This window comes from Girardinichthys multiradiatus, chromosome 18, assembly GCF_021462225.1.
Source record: "Girardinichthys multiradiatus isolate DD_20200921_A chromosome 18, DD_fGirMul_XY1, whole genome shotgun sequence".
NCBI classification, from domain to species: Eukaryota; Metazoa; Chordata; class Actinopteri; order Cyprinodontiformes; family Goodeidae; genus Girardinichthys; species Girardinichthys multiradiatus.
Window position 1 is genome coordinate 44,355,940 of NC_061810.1, and position 24,206 is coordinate 44,380,145.

Genomic DNA, 24,206 nt, shown 5'->3' on the forward strand with positions numbered 1-24,206 from the left:
CATCAAAGTTTCAATAAAAAGGTTACATGCACATATCATTCAGAACACATTAGATTAAATAGCGAATCTCATCGCACTAAAACCTCCTGTACCCTGCCCAGACTTTCCAAGAAAGAAATAAAATAAAGGATGGGTTTTACTTGTCGTTGTCTTCCTTCTGAGCAGGGTTGAGAGAGAGTGGGGTGGAAGTTGGAAGTTAATGTGCGTCCACAGTTAACTTTGCGAAAAGCGGTCAATCCTCGTCCTCTGGCTTCCTTGGCGAAAGGTGAAAATATGATCTGACCATCACAGTCGACTAGAACCAAACACGGTGGCGATTCGTCTCCTTGAAACTCCGTGTTTTTTTTAGTTACGTGTTAAACTCACGTCTTCGATCGACAAAGTGAAATTTCTGGCCTTCTTATTCCAGAAACCTCAGTTATGAATTTTTCGCTGGCCAACGAAGGAGAATAAATTAAATCCACTCGGGACTCTTCTCCAGGTGATGCTTCAGATGTTGGTAACTGTGTCACGGTCTCCAGCTGAAGGCGAGCCCTTAAAATGGGCGCCTTCCTATATAGCGTCTTGTGACGTCGGACTTGGGGCGCCCCATCATATCAGTCGCAATGTCCGACGGGATCTGTAGGAACGGACTGTCCTGGATACAAAATGGCCGATGCCGTTGGAAAGGCACAGTGACGTCCAACAACATGCAAATGGTCCAATATTCAGCAACAAGTGGTCCAACATTTCAGAGCCTGAGATTCGTCAAAGATTCAATTAGATCTCAAGATGCCATATAAAAAAACGATCCAAAAGCACTGATGAATCACTGAAAACCAACAGAAATGGTAAGGTAATAAGGTAAGGTAAGGTAAGGTAAGGTTACACTCAAAGCGCTGTACATACAATTACAATACAATCACAAAGAAAATAAACACAGATACAGACACAGAAAAACAAATCAAATGATACTACAATCCTTCTAAGAAATCTAAAAATCTATGAATCCTTCTGAGAAATCTAATAGTCTCATCATTCCACTGAATTCTAACTAGGGAAGCTGAGTCACTGGTACAAAACAGCTTTAATCCTCATTTTCAGGTGCTAAGGATATATTGCTTTTACTGGTACTGAAGCTGAACTAAGTAATAACAGTTCATTGTAGCCTAATTAAGAAAGCTGGGTCATTGGTGTAAGAGCAGCTAAAGTCCAAATTACTAATAATATTTGGCTTTTGTTGGTAATCCTTCTGATAAAACTGAAAATCTGTGAAAAGTAATGAAATCACACATTTAGGTAAAGTAAGATAGGAGGGGAAAAAAATCATATTTCAGACTCTATTCTTAGCAGAATAGTGTCTGAAGTAGTACAAAAACCTCAGCAGGGGTGAGCAACACACACATAAGTAAAGATTCAGCAAGGGTACGGTAAGTCTGAGTGTGTTTGCAAGAATTAGACTGTCAACACTGATAGAAGCGCCATTGTCCTTGAGAAGAAAGGTGGAAGTTTTATCAATCGGCCACATTGTCCTATCAGCACACAGCTGGTAGGGGAGTACTGGGGAAGAGCGTCATGTTTATATAACATCCAGGAGATATTTTGTCGAAAGCCAGTTGGCAGAAGTTGCCAAGACCACATGGGACGCCAGATTTAGAAAACAATAAATGTTGTGGTTCAGGCAGTTGTGAATTTCCAGCTACCTTAAGAGTTTTACTGGTATGTCTCAATTGCCAAATTTCTGGTACTTTCCACAGATCTGGAGCATACAACTTCTCCAAGATTATATCCTTTAACCTCTGAGTCCAACCGCTGCCAGGCTGCGATTCTGTTCAAGTATCGTGTCCAGCTTGCGATTCTGCTCTCAACATTTCAGTCTGAGTGTTGATCGCTCTACAGACTCCATCTAACATCACAGGCCACTTTGGAATGCTTTGAACAGCCACCCACATTTTGCGAACCACTCGATAAGCCAGGTAACCACCAACTCCAAAAAGCAGAAATCCTGTTATCAAAAGTCCAAATATGTACACATTTTCTATGTCCTCGACCGACATCGTAGTCAGGCACACAATCTTCCACTGCTGCCAAGAATCCATTGTGTATCCAAAGAAGAACGTCCCATCTGGACAAGAGGGTCTCCTTTACCCTGTCTTCCCATTGAAAAGAAAAAAATTTGATCAATTACGTTGAGAGTCCAGCTGACCAAATCCATAATTTAAAAGTTTGGAGGATATGCAAAGCGAGGCTCTGAGAAAAATACAGACAAAAAGCAGAAGCAGGGATCAGCAGGGAGGGAGAGAAAACACGTGTGTCTTCCACCGAGAGCAAGAGAAAGTACCTTACCTTACCTTACAATTCAGAAGCTATGGAGCAGGGTCTCTTTTGTGTGCTCATGCAATGGTGTCTGATCTCATGTTGTGACACAATGCAAACAGTAAAGGAAAAGTTAAATATTCTTCGGTTGTAATACAGAGTTATTATCAGTATAAGCATGTCTGCATCAATAAAGACAATGTTATGTTTATGCTCTATGTGTGCTGTGGGTTTAGTGGCACTGCAACGTGCTATAGTGAAGTTCTTGCTCGTTTTATACCTATTTTGATAGTAAGAAAATGACAAAAAATCTATTTAGGCTATTTTGACTCATAAATGAAATTAGTTATCAATAATCCTATTTGCATTTTAATTTTCTTCTTCAAGACTGCTCATTCTTTCACTTAATTAAAATGAAAAAGACATTTGAGATTTATTTTTCAAAATATGCCCCAGCAAATAGATACCAAAATTCAATTTGAAATGTAAAATTTGAAAATGAAAAAGCATTTCCAGAAATGCTTTTTCATTTTAAGAATGTGGCTGCATTTTTTGACTCATAAATGAAATTAGTAATCAATCATCCTATTTGCATTTTAATTTTCTTCTTCATGACTGCACATTTTATGCCATAATCAAATAGAAAACAAAGCAGACATTGCTTTTTCGTTTTCGTGGTCTGCCCGCAAAATACTGCCCAGAACTCGAAAACGAAAAATCATTCCGAGCGGCGGGCGCAGCAGAGTGACGTCAGCAGCCGATGTTCCTCAGCTCCCTGCTGACCGAGCTACCCATCTTGTTCGGCAGGGGGCGCTGTGGACGTCTGCATTGCATTACATTGCAAACGTGCCGAGAAATTGATTGAATTGCAGCAGGACCGAGCTCAATTTGTGGCAGTGGCAGGAAGAACTGGCAGTTCCGGTGGCAAGCTGTGGCAGTTCCGCCACAGCTTGCCACAAATTGAGCTCGGCCCTGCTGCAATTCAATCAATTTCTCGGCACGTTTGCAATGTAATGCAATGCAGACGTCCACAGCGCCCCCTGCCGAACAAGATGGGTAGCTCGGTCAGCAGGGAGCTGGGGAAGAGCGGCTGCTGACGTCACTCTGCTGCGCCCGCCGCTCGGAATGATTTTTCGTTTTCGAGTTGTGGGCAGGACTTTGCGAGCAGACCACGAAAACGAAAAAGCAATGTCTGCTTTGTTTTCTTTTTGATTATGGCATAAAATGTGCAGTCGTTAAGAAGAAAATGCAAATAGGATGATTACTAATTTTATTTATGAGTCAAACAATGCAGCCACATTCTTAAAATGAAAAAGCATTTCTGAAAATGCTTTTTCATTTGAAATATGGTAACGATTTGCTTCCATACCCAGGAGCTGGAAGAAATAAAATCCTGAAAATGGGACAAAAGCCTTTTTATACACGTTCTTCGTAGCTCAGGAAAGTTAGAAATATGATAAGATGCACAATGTAAGAAAGCATATTTGTATATTTCATAAAATATTCTCAGGCTACATAGTTTAAGTGTTTATTTCATAATGTTCTCTTGTGTTTTTCTTAAATCCTTTTGTTTTGTAATTTCTGCAGCTTGCTGCAATATTTTGATTTGCTGGTTGGGACTAGTTGTTATTCATTCCAACGAATGCGGTATTTGCAATGACAACCTTGACTGGATCAAAACGACCTGTGTGCGATTGGCTTGCGGTGTGGTTCATTTGCTTACACTTTGTCAAGTCGAGAGCGCAGAGGCCGAGCCAAGCGCAAGCACAGAGCTGACGGAGCAGCAGAGTCAGAGTTCAGCGTGTGCTACGAGCGTGTGTGAAATTTAAACACACACACCACAAGTTATTTTTTGTTCACATAGATTTATGTGCTAATATCAGTCTGATTGCATGTCAGGTTGGGGTCACCATTGCACAACAACATTTTTATGTCTTCTCAGAAGAATTTATAAAAAGTTTGGACTTATACCACCTGAGCCAGGGGCTTTATTAGCACAATCACATTTTTCTATATGCAAAACCTCTTTGAGGTTCATATTTCTCATCAATGGTAGGAATAACGTTTCTGATTTTTTCAAAAAAGGATTCTTGGTTCTGTTTTAAATATGAGGATGTAAACAGATTATTGTAAAATTCCTTAACTTCTTTGGATTTGGTTTTAGCTCTTTACAATCAACAGCATTAATTATGAGGCTGTTGATTGAATTTTTCTCCTGTCTCTTTTTTTCTATACTGAAAAAATATGACTTTTTTTTACCTTCTTCCAGCCACTTAGCTCTTGATCGTATGTAAGCTCAGTGAGCTTTATTTTGATAATGTTCATCCAGTTTGTACTGTAAGATATTGATATTGGTTTTGTATTTTTCACTCCATTCTGATTTATGATAATATGAAATAATTTCTTTGGAGTTTGGTTTCCTCTATTTTTCTTTCTTCCTGTATTTTTTACTGAAGAAAATAAATTTAAAAAATCCTAACAGTGAATTTTAAGAATTTCCATTTTTGTATTACTGTAACTCAATGTGGGTCATTTTTAAAATCTTGAATTATTTTCTTTTACAATGTTCATAATTCTGAGTAAGTTTGAGTTGATTTGACAATAACCTTTGAATTTGTTTCTTGTTTCTTTTTTGGATATCCGTAGGTTTATAGTGCAGCGATGACTCCAAGGTCTACATGGGTTTCCAATCCAAACCTATATATGTTTTTGTTGTAACAGGTATTTAGTTTTATTGACTTACATAAATCAACAGGAAACAATTAGTAAGTGTTGTTTTGCATGCCGCTCCAACAGATCCAGTTGTACAACCATTAGATGGAGACTCATGTTACCTGTTAGAGGTGAACTGAGACACTATAATTTCTCCTCTCTCCATTTATTCACTCGGTTTCTGGTGAACACGTTTTTACCACCATGTTTTAAAATGAGCATGGGAGCAAAAGAAAGAAGCAAACTGTGGGCATTTATAATGTGAAGTGAAAGCAGGCTTTCATTGGTACCAAGCAGATGACAGGAAAGCTCTCCGCATAAATGATCAAAGTCAGGCTAAATGTTTTTAGGGCTATTTGAACTCACTCTATCTGATGCAGTATTTATGGTTACATTGAAAAACATATTAGCAGCTTCATATCTTATTTTATTTTGCAAGGACAAGAAACTCCAGCATATTTCTCCTTCTTGCCTCACAAGAAACGTTTGATTCCTTTACATGCTAGCTCATCCTTCTTAAATTAGTTGAATCAGCATATTATACCCTCTACCCTGTGCTAGCTCAAGAAATCCTCACCGGGGGAAGATTTTTCAAAAGTAGGATTCAACAGGTTTGTGCTGTTTATGGCAATCAATGAGTCTGGTTTCAAAACCTCAGAGTGTCGTCTTTGCTTTTTGCAGATGGAATGGTTCTTTTGCCACCTTCAACCTAGCCGTTTGTACATGGGATCACACCTCCAGATCAGGGGTGAGTGTATTTATACCCCTCTCCACTGTTTCTTTTTTTAGGTCACAATCCTATTTTATGACCATATGTGAGGGTTAGAACATAGATAGACCGGTATATTTTTCTTCACCACAACCAAGTGCAGCCGTGCCCACATTACTGTTGACAAGGCACTGAATTCATCTATCCACCTCCAGCTGCATCGCACCATCATTCATTTAAGAGACACTAACCTCCTTCAACTCCTCTGCATGTGGCAGAGACTGGTGGAAAATAGCTATATATCTGAAACTTTTCATAATTACAGAAATGGATCTGACTCACACTGTGTTTGCAAAGCTGTAAAGTAGATGTGCATAGACTTGCATCATTGCTCTTGTATGACTGTTGCAGAAACCTGCTCTCATGGTTGTTTCTCTTTTTAGCTGTAATTCCCTTCAGAAATGACCCATATCTCCACCCAACAGAAAACTTAACAAGGCAAATATAAAAGAGAAGCATAAGAGGAAGTGTATACACATTTTGGTGTAGAAGCGTGAAACGCTCATCCAGTTCGTTAAATATTTCCGTTATGGATTTCACAGTTACCAACATGGCGGTCACGGTAAGACTAAAATGAAAGCTTAAAATTATCTTGATGATCTTTAAAAGTGCTTTTCTGGGATGCTTTTCTTCTGCTTGCTTGTATAAATTGAGATGCATGCCATTTTAAAGTTAAAGTGAGTCCAGATTTGGAATTTTGTATGTTAAATTGACAATTTCTGTATTTAAAAAAAAACTGCATCAAACAAGCAAGAAAAGCATGTCTGACTGTGATTTAGCATATATTTATGTATTCATTCAATATTTTCATCTTTCAGTAATACATTTTAAGGTAAGCCGACATAGCACAAGAGAATTAAAGTTTTTACTAAGATTCAGCTTTTAGATTTCATATTTTTAATGTTAAAATCAGACCAAAACTGAACAAAATTTAAATCCTATAAATGACACACCAGACACATATCTTAAAATATGTGAATTATTCAAATTAGTTTTGCACTGCTTGTTTCCTGTTAGAGCGGGCCTAATAAAAAAAAAGTGCTGCTGGGTTTTATTTTCTACTGCAGTGGAAAAAGTTGGAGAAGTAGCATCCACGTTTTAGACTTTCTAACATGAAATGATTCATTTTAATAAGCAGGTTGTTCAGCATTGCTTTGAATACATACGTTGGATGTGTGAAGCTGAAACAGGAAATAGCTGTGATGATAATTTAAAGGGTGTAATCAGATACCTTTACACATTATTGACATCCCATCTGTTGTAATTTGCAGAGATATAAGTAAACGGAATTGAATTTAAAGGTAGCATATGGTTGAGTCAAAAATAAATTACATTAGAGAGGAGATCAGGTTGATTTTAGGAGGTTGACTATTTAGATTTTATACAACTTTAGGTTGACAAAGGTTCCTATTAGTCTAGGTAGATGTTCATTAAAATTTGCCAAGCTGCACTAACTTCCTCAGATATTTCAATTGAATTGTTGATTTGTGGAACAATCTTCACTGTGTATTTTTTATTAATGTAACTCAATAAGCAATTCAATTCAGTTTATTTATATAGTCGTCTCACTTTAGAAGATTAACAGGTCAAATGAATTTACAGAAACCCGATCAATCCAATGACAGAAAAACATTCAATCTCACACCTTCCAATATAGACCTAGTTATTAGACAGTACAATTAAATTCAGTCTATTATGCCAGTTGGTAAAAGGTTTTTTTTTATCTCCAAGGCCCAGCTGGTTGCATCGAGTTGTTGACTTTGCAGCAAGCTTCATTCGGGGGAGAAACACAACTAAACAGAATGAACCAGTGGTGGGATCTATGGAATGAAGAAAACACAATAAATATAGTTACTTGTAGCAGTAGCCAAGTCAAAAAGATTGTCTACGAGTGAGAATAGGTTAAATATAATGGCAGGGCCAAGTGTATCATCTATAGTGGGAAGACAATTTGTGCACCCTCAGTAAGGAGACACAACTAAACATAGAAACCACAGGCCAGGTACACCTTATATGGAGAGAAAAACAGAGAGAACATAAAGTTAGCTGTAGCAATACGGGATAAGTGGAGAGTAGTAGGTGAATGCACCACAGTGCAGGTAAGGAGTCAGTATTACCTCCAGCAGCCTAGGCCTATAACAGCTATTAAAGGCTTTATGTTTAACAGGAATTTGAAACTCTATTCTGAATTTAACAAGGAACCAATAAAAGAAGATACAAAATCGAGCAGTATGAACTCTCTTGCTGCTGTGTTTTGGATCAGCTGAGGGCGTTTAACTGAATTCTCTGGGCTTCTTGATAGTAATGAATTATAATAGTACAGTCTTGAATATGAGATGCATGGACTAGTTTTGTTGCCATCTCTCTGGGAGTTTTTGCAGAGGTGAAAGAAGAATCTTCCAGTATCCTGTTTAGTATGGGATTTATGCCCTGGTTAAAGATGACTCCAAGGTTCTTTACATTAATACTGCAGGCCAAGTGAATAAAATCCAGAGTAGGTGACTGACAAAGTAGTTGTTCTTCAGATGCTCCAGTCAGTAGTATGTATTTGCTTTCAAAACATCTCTGAGGTCTGTAAAGAGGAAGTGCAAACAATCTGGCGCATTCAGTTTCCTGCACCTGCTTTGACTGAGAAAACCGGTGGGTGCAAGTCTGTTTTATCAGTTATGTGTTAATTCTTATTTCACTTCTGAAACAAAACTACTATATTTAGGGTAAAGCTAATTTTATATAGAGGCACATCTCAAGAAAGTTGAATATCATGAAGTTCAATATTTGTTGTCACTCATTTCAGAAAGTGAAACTTATATATTTTTCATATATTTATTACACACTTAGCCTTTAATGAAAAACCCAAGTTGGAAACCTCAGAAAGTTTGAATATTAATAAGATTAATAAAACAAATGAATTTTAAACAGAAATGTAATGCTTCTGTTAAATATGTTCATTTATATGCACTCAATACTTGGTTGGGGCTCCTTTTGCATAAAGCCTGTGGTTCTGCTGAAGTGTAAAGGAAGTCCAGGCATTGTTGGGTATGGTGTCTCTCCAGATTCAGTCCACTCTTTGTGCAGCTCCCCCAAATTCTTCACCTGATTTTGCTTGACAATCCTCTCAGGGCTGTGGTTATCTCTGTTGCTGGTGCACCTTTTCCTACCAAACTTTTTCCACCCACTCCACTTCCTATGAATATGATTGGACACAGCACTCTGTGAACAACCAGCTTCTTTAGAAATGACCTTTTGTGGCTTACCCTCCTTGTGGGGGTGTCAATGACTGTCTTCTGGACATCTGTCCAGCTAGCAGTCTCCCCCCGTGATTGTGTCGTCTACTGACCCAGACGGAGAGGCCATTTAGAGGCTCTGAAAACCTCTGCAGGAATAAATATAGTATAATAAATATAGTTTAATATTTTCTGAGACACTGAATTTGGGGTTTCATGATCTTTAAGCCATAATCATCAAAATTACAAGAAAAAAAGGCTTGAAATATTTGACTCTGTGTAATGAATCTGTGCAATATACAAGTTTCCCTTTCTGAAATGCGTGACAAAAATATAGTTTTTTTTCACGATGTATCTGTACAGTAGACTGATGAATGGTGATGCTCTGTCATACAAACAATCTTTGTTTTTTTGTTTTTGTTTTATAGGAGTCAGACTATGGATATTTCAGCTATGATAACACAACACAACCCTGCGATGAGGAAGAGTTGTGGTTGCAGGGTTTTTACACCGTGTTCCGCCCGGTGCTCTACAGCCTCATCTTCCTCCTGGGTTTGGCAGGAAACGGCTTGATGGTCGCCGTCCTCCTGCGGCGTCGCCGTCGGCTGCGCATCTCAGAGATCTACCTGCTGCACCTCGCCCTGGCTGACCTCATGCTGATATTCACGCTGCCTTTTCATCTGGTCGAGAGCATCACCAGCTGGATATTCGGAGACTTTTTCTGCATGCTCACCGGCGTGTTGAGAAATCTGAACCTCCTGTGCGGAAGTTCCCTCCTGGCTTGCATTGGATTCGATCGGTATTTGGCCATTGTCCACGCAATCCCCAGCATGCGAAGTCGACGCCCGAAAAGAGTGCACCTAATGTGCGGATCGCTTTGGCTCATCTGTTTGCTGTTGTCACTGCCCAACGCCGTCTTTCTCTCGGTCACAAAGTACACAAACGAGTCAAAGTCTGATTGTTATTATTATCGTTTTGACATTCATTCGCACAACTGGGTTTTGGCCAACAGGGTCCTGCATCATGCGAGCTTTTTCGTGTCTCTGGCTGTCATGTGTTATTGTTACACCGCACTTGTCACCACTTTGTTGATAAGTCAGAAAAGCCAAGCAAAAAAAGGAGCCATCCGACTGGCTTTGCTCGTCACAGTCGTGTTTTGTTTCTGCTGGCTGCCCCACAACATCACCTCGCTGCTGAAAACTCTGGAGGACCTGGACATCCCGCCGGATGTCTCCTGTCGGTCCCGGGCCCTCCTCAACCAGGTCGATGCGGTGACAGAGAGTCTGGGTATCTCACACTGCTGCCTCAACCCGTTCCTCTACGCGTTTGTTGGGGTGCAGTTTCGCAACGAGCTTTTGCATCTTCTGTGTCGTCTGGGCTGCAGGCGTTGCTGCTCAGGTTTTATCGGAGCTCAAGATTACAGACCGTCTGTTTCTGATGGAACGACATCAAACAGCACCATCATGTACTAACCAACTCAAATTTATCAAGGGTCAAAAGTCATACAGTCTAATTCTAGCCCAACATTTCGATATGGGGCCCACATAGGAAATCAGCTGAAAAATGGGCCCTGTAAGGCTATAAAACTGTTTATAGGTTTGCAGGAAACTGTGTAAAAGTTTTGGGATTATATGGCTCCCATTTGAGACCTAGTTAAGATATACACATGGTGGTCAACTATAAGTTGTATTTCGTCAACCAAACTGGGTCCCATATGAGAAGCCTATTGTGAACCCAGGCCCAGCCAAAACAAAGTTCTTATGCCCCCCCATACATTGTTTAAATGAACTATATAAATAAAACATCACATAATTATTCAAACAGGGGAGAATAAAAAAAAATGTTGAAAATAAATAAAATCTGTGGGGAGCTTCGGGCCAATCTGCCCCTTCGTGCAGCAATATCCTACCCTGTTGTCAAACCATTGCATTTCTCTTCCGTTTTATTTTTAGTCAGGTATTTTCATGAATTATTGAAATACTCAAAAATGCTCAAATTTCATGTGAAATTTTGATATGAAAATGTATTCTGTCCTTTAGACCAGTTGACTTGTATGGAACATGACAAAATACCACATATTCTTCGAGAAAAACAGAAAATTACTTCATCAGGTGAAATTTGCCCTCCAGGTGGATACGAATTGACAAACGGTTGGTCTGAAACGACCTGAAGCAGATGGCTCTGTTTGGGTAAAAATAAACCCAAACTACAAATAGACCTAGACTATGAGGGTATGAATGGCAAAAGGTAAAAATCATTTGAACTGATATTTCTGAAGAAATGCTCTGTTACAGCAGTTAATATCGGACGTTTGGCCCTCCATACCTAATCAAGTTTATTTAAAGAGGTGAAAATTGTTTCAGTTTCATCCAGCGCTCTGACAACATACCCATCGTTTCCCCTCTGTATTTAAAATCTTGTATTTACTTTGCTGACATAAGGTAACTGGCTGAAATGTACTGTATCATTTGCTTGTATTGTAGCTAAAAACTGAATTCAATAAAGATTTCTTATATTGCATAAAATCTGTTGCCTCGTCCTAAAGAATAAACACAATAACCAAATCAACTCCAGAGATTATCCTTCTATTTGTAGACGTCTATTAAAACACAGTTAGACAGAACAACTGCAAACAATCACAAATTGCATCTCATATACAGCAACTATATATTATATATTTATATATAATTTATTTCCACAAGGTTTTGGTTTTTTTTGGGTTTTTTTTTTTTTTAAATTGGAGAAAAAAAATAAATCAATATTGAAACAAATAGAAATCTGAGGCACTCCTCTCTTGACCGTCACCAAGCAAATACACAGATTTTGTTGAAATGTACACAATTTACAGTATTTTTTAGAAAATGGCTTCAAATTTATTGAACAGTGTTACAGTGCTTTAAAATTGTACATTTCTTAAAATTAGCTTCAACCCAAAACATGGAGATTATCACTCAAACATATACGGGAATAACAGTAAACAAAAACTGGACAATTTGGGACGTTTCTGTAAAGGTGAAGCTGGGTCAGAAAGGCATATTGGCCATACCGCCAGAGCCGTAGCTAATCGGACTGTCCAGAGACATTCCCCGCTGTCTGAGTGACTGCTGGCCCATCATGCCAGCCTGAGGGTGGGGAGGGCCCACCATGGGTCCCTGGTGTCCAAACGGTTCGCCGGGAATCGACATGCTTCTCTGTTTAGCCTGCATCATCATAATGTTCTGCTGCGTCATTAAGTTGTGTGGGTGCTGCTGTGGCGGCATCATGCCAGGGTATGGACCAGAGGGATGGTGGAGAAGATTATTGGCCATCATGGTTTGCTGTTGCTGCTGTGGCATCATTCCTGTCCTTCCCATCACATGTCCAGGGGGACACATGGGGGCAATGCCACCACCAGACATCATAGCCCTTGACCCGCCCTGAGGAACGCCCATACTTTGTCGGAGTCCTCCGTGTGAGGGGTGAAGTGGAAGCTGCTGTTCGGCCATGCTCTGCAGGCTGGCTAAATGTGGGTTGCATGAGGGACCGCCGCTGTGTTGGGGGCCGGAGGAAGACAGCTGTTTGAGAAGCTGCTGTGGAGTATGTTGCTGGGAACGGGGGCCATGATGGCGATTCTGATGAGGCTCGCTCTTGGGGAAGTACTGAAGAGTGCTGCTAGGCTTGTCGGAAGGAATGATGCGAGACAGATCGAACTCCGGGATTCCCGTGTGAGTGGGTCGTATCACCTCACTTAAATCCGGACCGTCACCCAGAGGGAGAGATGGGAAGGAGTCAGACGGGTGAGACACACGTTGGTGATGATGGCCTTTGTTAAGCATTTGTAATTGCTGATGTGGCAGAATATCGTCGTTAGACTGAGGAAAGTTCTGTGGCATTCCTCCGATAGGAGAGTGCATGGGCCCATGTGATGTCGGCTGCATGCGAGGGAAAGCAGCCGATAACGGTGAGACACTGCTGGGCCCCATCCCATCCGGTGCTCCTCCTCTCATAATGACAGAACTCATGGCCGGCATGCCCAGTTCAGGCCCTGAGGCATCATGGGACAGATGCTGCTGATTTTGGCTGACCAGTCCCATTGGGCTTTGAGGCTCATTTTGGGAACCAATGGAGCCTTGACAATTAAGTATCTGTGACATCTGGGTATTCCCCATGTTTCCTAGAGACAAAAAAGGAAAAAACATGAACAATAAAATCAACAAGCTATTTTATATATATTATATGCAGCATATTATATGCAACCTCCAAAAGTATTTCTAATCTTGAAATTTCTTTAGCTTTTTTCACATTGAGATTTTGTGCGATAGACCAACCCAGGCCTGTTCACTTGGTCATCTGAAAGACACTGCAAACCTTGACAAGACATGACCTGAATGGCTGGAAAAGAAGAGCATCAATCAAAGAGGCAGCCAAGTAACTCTGGAGGAGCTGCTGAGATCCACACCTCAAGTTACAGAATCTGTTCACAGGACAACCATTCTGGGTGCACTTCACAAATCTGGCTCTTATGGAAGATTGGTCATAAAAAGCAGTTTTTGAAAGAAAGCCATAAGAAGTCCTGCTTGGTACAAGACACGTAGTGGACCCAGAAAACATGCTGATGAAGTTGCTTTGCTCAGAGTGGACCATAATGGAACTTTCTGGCGTACATGCAAAGCACAATGTGTAGCAGATAACTAACACTGCACATTAAACAGAATACACCATCCCCATGGTGATACATGGCAGCAGCATCACTTTGTGGGGGATGTTGTTACTCAGCAAAGACCGGTAAGCGGGTCAGAGTTGACGGGGAGTTAGATAGATAAATGGAGCTAAATACAGGACGATACTGGAGAAAAACCTGCTAGATATTGCAAATGGGAGTTGAGGTTTACTTTTCAGCAGGAACAACCCTCGCCGTCTAGCTAGAGCTACAAGGAAATGGTTTAAACCGAAGCATATTTATGCGTTAGAATGGCCTAGTCAAAGTTCTGACATAAATTCAATTGAGATTCTTTGGCATGAATTAAAAATGTATGTTACCAGATGCTCTCCATCCAATCTGATCTATTTTGCAAAAAGCAAAGCTGGTAGAGAACTCTCTATTTGCAGCAAAAAGTGGCTGAACGAAGTACTGACTGAGGGGGAGCTGAATACATATGCACAACACACCTTCAGATTTTTATTTGTAAAACACTGAAAATCATGCTTTACTTTCAATCCATTTCATTATTATGTTCTGCTTTATGTTGGTTTATCACATAAAATGAAAGTATAATACATTGAAGGTTGTGGCTCCAATGTGTAAAACTTTAGTACAAACTTTTGTAAGCCACCTCTAAGGAGTTAAGGAAGGCTACCTTAATAGCAGTCTCTAGTTTGTCTGTATTGTTGTCTCTGCTGTTTCTCAGTTTCTTCTCGACAATACTCCATAGATTCTTCATGAGGTTGAGGTCAATCAAGTTTACTGGCCAGTCCAGCACAGTGGCACGATGGTCATTAAAGCAAGTTTTAGTACTTTTGATAGTGTGGGCAAGTGGAAAAATGAAATCAGTGTCCCCATAAAACTTATCAGTAGAGAGAAGCATGAAAAGTGCTCTAAAATGTGCTGGTAGAAACACAGTGGACCAAAATGTCTCCCCAAATCATCACTGATTAAAGAAGGTTTACACTGGACTTCTGAGCCTCTCCACTGTTCCTCCAGAGTCTGAAACCTTGATTTCTAAATGAAATGTAGGATTTTCTTTCAGAGCAACTATCTAGTCTCCTCGCCTTAACCCAGGTAAGTAACTTTTGACATTGTCTCTAGTTCAGGAGTATGTCAACATAAGTAATGCAACAGTTGCAGCCCATGTCTTGGGTACGTCTGTGTGCGGTGGCTCTTTAAGCACCGACTCCAGCTGCAGTTTGAGCCACAATCCTCTCTTTACAATCCTGTCAACGATGCCGTCCTCCTTGCTGCTTGTGCATCATTTTCTTCCACACTTTTTCTTTCCACCAAACCTTCCAGTAATATGATTGGATACAGCCAGCAGAGATCCTTTGATGCTTAACCTACCTATTGATAAATTTAGTAACTGCCTGCTGCAAAACCGTCGAGTCAGAAGTCTTCCCCAGGATTGTGTAGGCCATAATATAAGATTTTTGTTTTTAAAATGCTTTTCTTTATCCGCCTTTTCATATTCAAATTTTGAGATCAAATTTTGGATCATACCTCCAATGGTGACACCAGACAGAAGAGGTCGATCTGGCAGCATCTCGTCATCAGAAGTGGCAATTGTTTTGATTGCATCGTGGTATAGAGGGGTGGAACTGGGAACAGCATACTTAGACATCTGAGACATGATGAGGGATAAAGGATTCTGAGATGATGGTGCACCAGGGGAGGAGGTAAAGGGCATAGTGGCATTCATAGTAGGTGGTTGGCTAAGGGGGGTTGAACTGGAACTTCTTGGGGGATGGGGCTGGCCTGTAAGGAATACAAAAAAGCTATTAGTATAAAAGCAACAGATGGTGTTGGTAAGATCTTTGTCTTCCACTAAAGTGTACCTCTTTCAGCGGAGCTACTTCCTCCATTGCCGACAGGTTTCCCACTGGTAGGAGCACCTGGACTTGGAAGAGCTGCCTTAGGTGATGCCCACCCGGGAGAACTCACAGTCATGGCAGGAGACTTGAGCTGTCCTGGAGAAGCGGATGGAGAGTGCAACCCAAGGTTGGAAGATCCCATCATTTGAGGAGATTTTAATGAAGAAGAGCAGGGAGTTCCTGCTCCAGATGTTGGGGGAAAACTGGGGTGATGCCCAGCGGAGGAGAGTGGGGACTTCAGTCCTGGAGCAGATGGAGAAGGCAAAAGAGGAGACGGCTCTTGATTGAGGGATGGGGACTTAAGTTGATGAGGAGGAGGCACTGCTGGAGAGGTAAGAGGGTTAACGCTGCCTGACATTTCAGGGGCATTTCTGGAACCAAGATCTGCTCCTCTAAGGCCTTCGGTCTGAGGCAAATGGCTAAGTCGTGACGTAGCTCCAAGTTGATTGGGTCCAGGTTGGCCAGGTCCGAACATCTCAGGGCCGGGTTGTGGAAGAAAAGGCCCATCTACCTGTCCACCAGAGAAGGAACCTTGGCCAGGAAACTGGAAGGGTCCATCAGGCCCAGGCATCATTCCCTTATTTCCACCTCTTCCACTTTGTGAAGCACTTATGTCTCCAGGTCCAAACATGTCACCTAAAGGCCCTCCACCTCCAGGGCCACCTCTGAGCCTCTGTGACAACATCATCTGCTGCTGTTGCTGAAGATTCATCTGTGGGTTCATGCTCATTGGGATATTGCTCCCTAAAGGGGAATCAACCAAGTCTCTCATCGGATGACATGCTCCAGGAGAGACCATGATGTCCCTTGAACCAGGAAAGTCCATGGGATCAACCCGACCAGAGGGTGGACCTCGGCCTATTCCTAAGTTGGGAAAGTCTGGGCCCCCAAAACTGTCTATTATTCTTGACCCCATGTTTCCCTGTTGCTGCTGTTTAGCTAACCTGTCCAGTTCATACCTAGAAACAGCCTGCATCTGTCGTTTTTCCATGATCCTAAACATCTCCTCACGTGTTAACAGCTCAGAATCATCTTGGAAATGTTGAGAAGCTCCACCAGGGTAACATCCATGAAAGGTTCCACCACTGCTGATGTTGTTAGGCATGTCTTCAAGCCATATCACCCCAGGACGGATGGTCCTCTGAGGTCCTAGACCTTCCATTGATCCAGGAAAGCCCCCTCCTCCAGGCTGCCCTCTTTGGATCTGACCAAGGAACCGAGGGCCACGCGGCCCCTCTTGGTGCAGGTCAAACAGTTTTCCATTTCCACCAACTTCCCTTCGCATCATATTGCCAGAACCCCATTGCTGGTCTCCAAGCTTACTGTGATAGGGAGGGGGGGGTCCTCTCATTATGATTGGACCACTATGCATGGCCACCTCAGGAATCATTCTAAAGTGTTGGGGGGGCCCAGGATGCTCAATTTCCTGCTGCCGTCTCTTTTCCTGGTAGTATTCTTCTTTAAGCTTCCTCCAAGCCATTTGCTCACGTGTGAGTCCCTCTTGTCCGATTAAGGGGCTCATGGTGTCTCTAGGTGACGGCATTTGGTGATGCGGGTGCGGCAGAAGGTTAAAGTGGGAGTCCATATGGGGGTTGTCTAGAACAGGCCCACCAAGAGACTGTGTTTGGGAAATCATAGACTGGAGGGGCTCTTCATATTTTTTCATCACTCCCAGAGGAGCTGAAGGCAACATGCTACCACAATTCCCAGAGGTGTTCGTACCAATCTCAGTGTCCTCAGTACCACTCCTCTCAGTACTATTATTTAAATTAGATGAGTTATTCGGACCACTGCTGCTGTTGGAGGCTCTTGGATCTCCAGTGCGCAGAAACAGTCTCTCTATGTCTCTCAGAGTCTGCAAAGAACGCTCTCTGTGTTCAAGCTGCTCTTTGGATAGACAATCTATGCTCCTGCTGCCACTCCTCTGGACTGCATCACTCTGTAGATGAGCAGACAGGATGCTGGAACTTCCAGATGGGGAAGCAGCAGCACCTGGAAGACCCATAGCTCCTGTCGCATTTCCACTACCAGGATCTGAGCCCGCAGGCGTGGCTTTGAATCCTCCATCTGTCCTTTGTGGGGCCCCGTTGTAATTGCTGGGAGCCCCGGCAGGTCTGGCCTGACTAGATTCACTGTCAGAATGCCCAGCTGATGATGGCGTTCCTGCTGGAGGTAATGGACCTCCAACTCCGGCAGAAGCTGGCCGTGGAGTTCCGCTTTGGGATTTAGGGGTTCCAGTTAGTGGAGAGCCGCTGGAACTGACCTTCTCAGGGAGGTTAGGAAGCTTTCCTTGTGGGTAGCCCTGTAGCAAAAAAAAACAACAACAAAAAAACCATTTAAACCTATCGAACTGGAATACAAACCATATGAATATCAAATATTTTAACTTTAATACAGATCTGAAGATAGCTCCTGTTCACGAAATGAAGCAATCTACTTTATTGGGTTCCAGAGAAAGAGACGAGGGGTACCAGTTGGTCACAACAGAACGCTGCATACTGAGCTTGGTTTTGCTGGACATTTCTTCCCGTAAAAAAGGAAGTCAAGATGAAACCAGCCCGGCTTACTTAGATTTAAAACTTTTTACCAGTTGGTTTTATAAGACGAATTTGATTTTTGGAACTTAAATTTATGTGATCAAATTTTAATCCATCTTCATAACTGGGTTTTATTGCTTTGATTTCATTAAATATTTCTAGATACAATTCAGACCCGTTTCTCTTGTAAAGTGCCTTGAGATTATATGATTGGGGTGTTTTATAAATCAGATTACCGTCTTTTCCGCACTATAAGGCGCACTTAAAAACCATTAATTTTCTCAAAAAATGACAGTGCGCCTTGTAATCCGGAGCGCCTTATATATGGATCAATTGGTTAATTGGTTGATCCATACTGGTTGTACACGGCGCTCTGTCAAAATGTTTCAGTACGACTGGTAAACTACAAAGCCGCACCGCTTGCAGCATTACGGCTACCGTAGTCAGGGGTGTCGCCAAAGTAATAGCGGTAAACACCTGTACTGTGCTTACTCCTAGTCCAACACCACTTGTGTGTGTATAACGACCCCAAAATGGCACCTTTCAAGAGACACGCTTACGATGCTGAGTTCAAACTCAAGGCTGTCAGCTACGCAGTCGAACATGGGAATAGAGCAGCAGCGAGATAATTCAACAGTTAACGCTACTATATTGTGAATGTACTAACGTTTGATTTAGTGCATCAAACTGTTTCTTTTACGTGTTCACTGAATCAGGGAAAAGTTCCCTTTCACGTTTTAACTAACGTTTGATTTCAACTTCAACTTCATAGACTCCAATGCATTCCTAACGTGCGGTTGGCTTTATTCAATAGAATTCTATGTAGAGGAGACCTTACCATGAGAGTGAATGGAGTTATCAGAACGCTGGTTTGTAGTGTATTAATAAAGTTTGACTGACTGACTTATCTGACTGTTTTGTTGACATTCTCTTTAGCACAGCTCCATCTAGTGGATGCATAACGCAACTCCAGTCAAACGTTTGACTGCAGTAGCTTCTATTCTATGCGCCTTATAATCCGGTGCGCCCTATATATGAAAACAGTTCTAAAATAGGCCATTCATCGAAGGTGCGCCTTATAATCCGGTGCGCCTTATAGTGCGGAAAATACGGTATTTGAATTCAGTATTCTGAGGAACATTAAGAATCTCCATTGTTTGTTTTCACATTGGAATAAAAGTTTCACAAACCGTTTTAAAGAATCTAATTCTAGGGTTGATGTTCAAATGAAGGTTTTATACTTGTCTTAATCTCAGGTAGTCCTAATGGCCAAATGGCATAGGAAATTTCACTTTTTTGTGTTTTTACAAACAGAATAAAGGTTTCAGAAATTGTGTATCAAGCAATTTTAAATTGAGTATGGAGTTATCCAGTTCAAGTTGAAAGTATTTTAGATTTGAAGCTAGGCATGGTCAGTATGACATTCCCTATGCTAACTAAAAAAAAAAAAAAAAAAGGTACAACATGATCAAATTACTTTTCATTATAACAGAAAAAGAAACATTATTCCAACTGCTGCTGAACCAATATAAAATATTGATCATACAGCCATAATGATGCTACTTTGATTTAAAAAAAGATTAAGATTACACACTCGCTAAATTTAGTAGCTTTCTTTATAAACATGCTTATGGTTTAGAATGTTAGATGATTTTGCTATTCTGGTCTTAATGGACTAGCGAGTATTAAAACACATTGGGAGCACCGCAGTGAGAGTCATTTGGTGCCTGTAACACACTTTCTGTAGTGCTGAAGTGCGCAAAGACATGACAGATTAAGGGACTTTAGCAGTGGGTACTTTCATTTGCAGCATCAATGCTTCTAAATAGAACAGTATAGAAAACGTGTGCAGGGCGTTGGCCTTTGGAGCATCAGCGGCTGAACAGGTGCCAAAAGTGTTTATTTGCTTAATATGAAATAATGTTAGTCGTTAAAAGTGCTTCAAACCAGGACTTTCAACTATGAACAAAACAGGGAGTGAAGCTTAAAGAACTCACTTTCAGAAAGCCCTTCACCGTAAAGAAATTCTGTGGCGATTAAATACTGCCACAAGCACAATAACTATTTAGCAAAAAAAAAAAAAAGAAAGTGGTCTTCCTTTTCTCACTTAACTCCTAGTGGCCAAAAACAGTAAAAAAAAAATGTAAACAGGAACAAAGAGGTATAAGTGATAAACATAGCTACACCGGTCATCCTTCCTACACAATGGATCCGGCAATGAATCAATCATGGTGGCAGCACTGGAGGATGCAGCGGCTAGACGCTTTCTTATGACCCATTTACCCATTCACATTCTGAGAAAAAGAAAAGCTTTACACTGAGTGTCTGACCTGGTCCAACTTGGAGTTTGGAACATTTTGCTGGTGAAACAGGAGGATGGAATCACTCTGTCCTTTCATCACTGCCTCAGCAGCACTGTCAAAGAAATCAGCACAGATGCAAATTAGCTGATCTTTACAAAAAAAATAAGAAAAAGAACATGCATGAACATCATTCTTACCTGTTGGCTAGGTTGGTTGTGAAAACATAGACCCGCTGCTGTGAATGCTGCAGCAGCTCAGCTTTCAGGCCTTGTGCCGATCCCACAACCGCAGCCCCGGATTCAGGCATGTGTCCTGCAGGCAGGCGTTCCGAGTGTCCCTGGATAGGACCTAAGAAGTCAACAAAACTGGGACTTAACTTTCCTGTAGTGTGTTAATCTCAGTTGAAGCATCAGCAGGTCCATTCAGTTACAACCCTTTAACACCAGATGGAGCTAAAACCAAATCAGAGGTAAAGGGTATCCTTTCAAGCTGACATGGATTCTGCATGTAGAGAACATCTAAATAAGACCTGTAAGGGGATTTCTTTATGAAGATTAGGTAACATTCACCCTGTGTTAGTGAGGATTTTACATGAAAGTAGACGGACTTACGCTGGGAGCCAGTGTGCGGCTTGTCTTCGTCATCTGTGTCTGGTCCAGAACACCATTCATCTCCACTGTAAGGCTGTTTTTTGGTCAGAACACAGCGCCGTTTGCTGCGCATAACACCCTCTGGAGAATAACACACAGACTCCTGTTAACATCTTCTGGATTTCATTGCTAATGTTATTCTAGCTTGGTTAATAATGTTGATAACCACCAACATTCTTTGTTTAGGTAAGTAACAAACCAGACAATCTCAGCTTAAAGTGAAACATTACTTTAAATCTACAAGAGATCTCAAAGGTAATGTTTTCATTTCATTACAAAGTTTTGTTAAAAGGGAAATGCTGTCATATTTTAGAGACAGAAAATCTAAAAATCTTCAAATTACAAAACAATTAATTCGCCTTTGCATTATTATTTAAAGCAGACAAATAATTTAAAACACATTTCTTTCACACAAAATAGATCTTTTATGTCACAAAAACAGGAACAACGTCCACATATTGAATAAGATGTAGTGCAATTTCTGTCAGTTCAAAACATTTGCTGGTTAACAAAGCCCGGAAACCACCCTGACACTCTCCCTCCCCCCCCCCTTTTTTTTTTTTTTTGCTGACAGGACACCTGTAACTTGTAACTCTATGCGTTACATTAACGCTCAGCTTGGACTCCTGCTTTACTTGCACAATGATCACCTGCACTGTTGTATTGCTCTTGCATCTTATACTGCTCTATATTTACTCTCACTCACTTAAAACTGTGCACATATATTTATATTATATTGTAGATATGTTTATACTGTTTAATTTGTATTGTATTGCACCGACTACGCCAAAACAAATTCCTTGTATGTCCAAAAACGTACTTGGCAATAAAGCTTTTCTGATTCTGATTGATGTCTCCAGATCTCATTAAATTAATGACCCCTCTGTGATTAGCTTTAGCCTCACCTTTTTATTTTCTGTGTCTGAGCCAAATGAACTTGAGCACGTTTGACTGCAGCTGTTGTCTGAGAGGAGGGGAACTAATTGGAGACGGACAGATGGAGTTTCAGTGTCATTGTAACCTTTTGACACCAACATTCCCCTTTAGTTTACCCCTCAAGAGTAAAAAATGAGCTTATGTGGAGTGAAGTGAGACTTACAATGACTGGATGGCTCGTTAATTAAACGTATTTTGGTGACAGAAAGAATGAAAGTACTGACACTTTAAGTCTAAAAGCTGCTCTTAGACAACTTTTCTCTTGACTTTACTTTCCTCACTGGTTATCATCCTATAAATCCTCACTTCATGAGCTCACATTTGAGATGCAGAATTAGGTGGCTATTGTGTTATGCACTGATGCCAAAGTTGAGTATTCCAAATGCAACTTCATCTCTGTTCTGCACCTTTCAACTGCATTCTTGTCAGCCCACTGGTTGTTTTTTCTCCATGCTTTTCTATATATTTTAAAGAACTGTCATGAGCAGCAAGCCTGAAACCAACTGAAAAGGAAAAGTTGTAAAAATAGTGCATAGATGTCCTTAAAGATATTCAATTGTCAGTAGTTTCCAGTGAAACTGCTATGGAAACGTTTGATTAACAGCCAGGGCTCGACGTGTTTTTTGCAGATATCCCCCTACTCTCTAGAATAAAATTACAACAAGCTTAAGACACTTTCCTCATTCTTGTTAAATGAGCAGTGGAAGACATTGCTCTGTTAATGTACAAAGAAAATAAAATACAAGGCTAAAAAGAGATCATCTGAGGTGGTTTGAAGACAGAACCAAAAGACCTTGAAGGAGAGTCATTCCAGACATCAAACTGGAAGGAGACCACGTGGTGGAAGTATAGGGTGTCATTTCTAAAGCAGGGGATTTCCCCCAACTTTGTTTTATGCAGCCTGACTGTACGGTGGCGCAGCAGGGAAATACACAATGTTTAAAAACATTGAAATGTATCCATGTAAGACATTTACATCTTATACAGAGGTGTTCAACCTTCCCAAAAGTTTTAAAGCAACTGAGCTTAAATAGTTTTTTTAGACTTTCTACAGGTTGTTCAAAGTTTTTCTTTAGACTTAATCTTTCTTTTCATTTATTTTTTGTCCAGTTCTTTAACCAGACCATTACATCATATGCAGTTTTCATTCTAACTCATACGAACTCTTTGCTTTAATTCAACACATAACAGAAGAAACTAAGGATTCACCAATATGAACATATTGGCTAATATCAATATCCGATATTAGTATTGGTGTTATGGTTGATAACCAATATTTATAGATATTATATTCGTTTTCTTACATGTTTGACACAATGAAAAAATTACCACACTACTGACATGCTTCTCTGCTTCAGTTAAACACCCCACAATCCTTCACTGTATCACTCTCACAGTCACATGACCAAACAAATACCCTCATGGCCAACTCCCTCCCCTCCAACAAAGAAAAGATCGGAATAAACATAATCGGCCCAGTTTCACCTTTCGGGCCGACACCGATAAGCTAAAATTTACAAGAATTCGCCAACGTTAATAGGAATGTTTTGTGCATAGCTAGAAGAAACATCTTTATCAGAGTTTTATTACACTCAAAACGAAACAAATGGCATCAACGAGCATGTTTGTTGACGCGTTCACTCATTGTTTTGCTTCTTCTTTAGTCTTTGGCCTGTGGATTAAAAATCTGAGTCAATCAAAGGGAAAATGAAATGATTTCTAACACTTTCCAGCTGACTGGCTCCAAGCATGACTGAAAAACAGCGAAAAAAGTCCGAAGAAAAACTCGTGAATGCCTCATTGGAAGCAATGTATAAAAAGATTTGAGATGATGCACGGCTTATTTGTAATACTGTAAACAATTAAACCAATGCAGATAATAATCTATAATGTTGGCAAAAGTATTTATTCTCCCTGTTTCACGTTTTCTCACGGTACAACTTAAGTGTATTTTATGAGTCAGAAGTGGTTCATAATTGTGAAGCGAAAGGAAAATGACACCGTTTTTTAAGTAAAAATCTCAAAAGTGTGGTGTACACCTGTATTCAGCCCCCCTGAGTTAACACTTTATAGAAACAGATTTCTCTACAGTTACAGCTGCAAGTCTCTAGTATTTCTCTACCAGCTTTGCACATCCTTCTCTGCAAAGCAGCTGAAGCTCAGTCAAAATGAATGGAGAGTGTGAGTTAACATCAAAGCCTTTCCCCAGGATCTCAGTT

The 24,206-nt window shown here is 40.7% G+C and overlaps 2 protein-coding genes across 4 annotated transcripts in view; one reads left to right on the forward strand and one right to left on the reverse strand.

Moving 5' to 3' along the window:
- Window positions 1-6,264: 6,264 nt before the first annotated feature.
- On the forward strand, window positions 6,265-11,755 carry LOC124883877 (C-X-C chemokine receptor type 5). Its single transcript, XM_047391317.1, has 2 exons — window positions 6,265-6,338; window positions 9,429-11,755. Exons 1-2 carry the CDS (start codon window positions 6,306-6,308, stop codon window positions 10,470-10,472), a joined length of 1,077 nt encoding a protein of 358 aa, XP_047247273.1. The 5' UTR covers window positions 6,265-6,305; the 3' UTR covers window positions 10,473-11,755.
- bcl9l (bcl9 like) overlaps window positions 11,570-24,206 on the reverse strand; it is a 37,691-nt gene continuing 25,054 nt past the window's right edge. For all 3 annotated transcript variants that reach the window (XM_047391314.1, XM_047391315.1, XM_047391316.1), the window contains 6 exons: window positions 21,013-21,132; window positions 20,599-20,749; window positions 20,429-20,513; window positions 15,526-17,863; window positions 15,191-15,445; window positions 11,570-13,153 (listed from right to left, as the gene is read on the reverse strand). In XM_047391314.1, the coding sequence (XP_047247270.1) occupies window positions 12,024-13,153; window positions 15,191-15,445; window positions 15,526-17,863; window positions 20,429-20,513; window positions 20,599-20,749; window positions 21,013-21,132 (4,079 nt within the window). In that variant the 3' untranslated portion in view covers window positions 11,570-12,023. The remainder of the gene's footprint in view (window positions 13,154-15,190; window positions 15,446-15,525; window positions 17,864-20,428; window positions 20,514-20,598; window positions 20,750-21,012; window positions 21,133-24,206) is intronic.

Coding starts and splice junctions, on each gene's coding strand:
- LOC124883877 (XM_047391317.1), top strand. CDS start 6,306: ATGGATTTCACAGTTACCAACATGGCGGTCACG. Junction 6,339..9,428: donor TTACCAACATGGCGGTCACG/GTAAGACTAAAA, acceptor TTTGTTTTATAG/GAGTCAGACTATGGATATTT.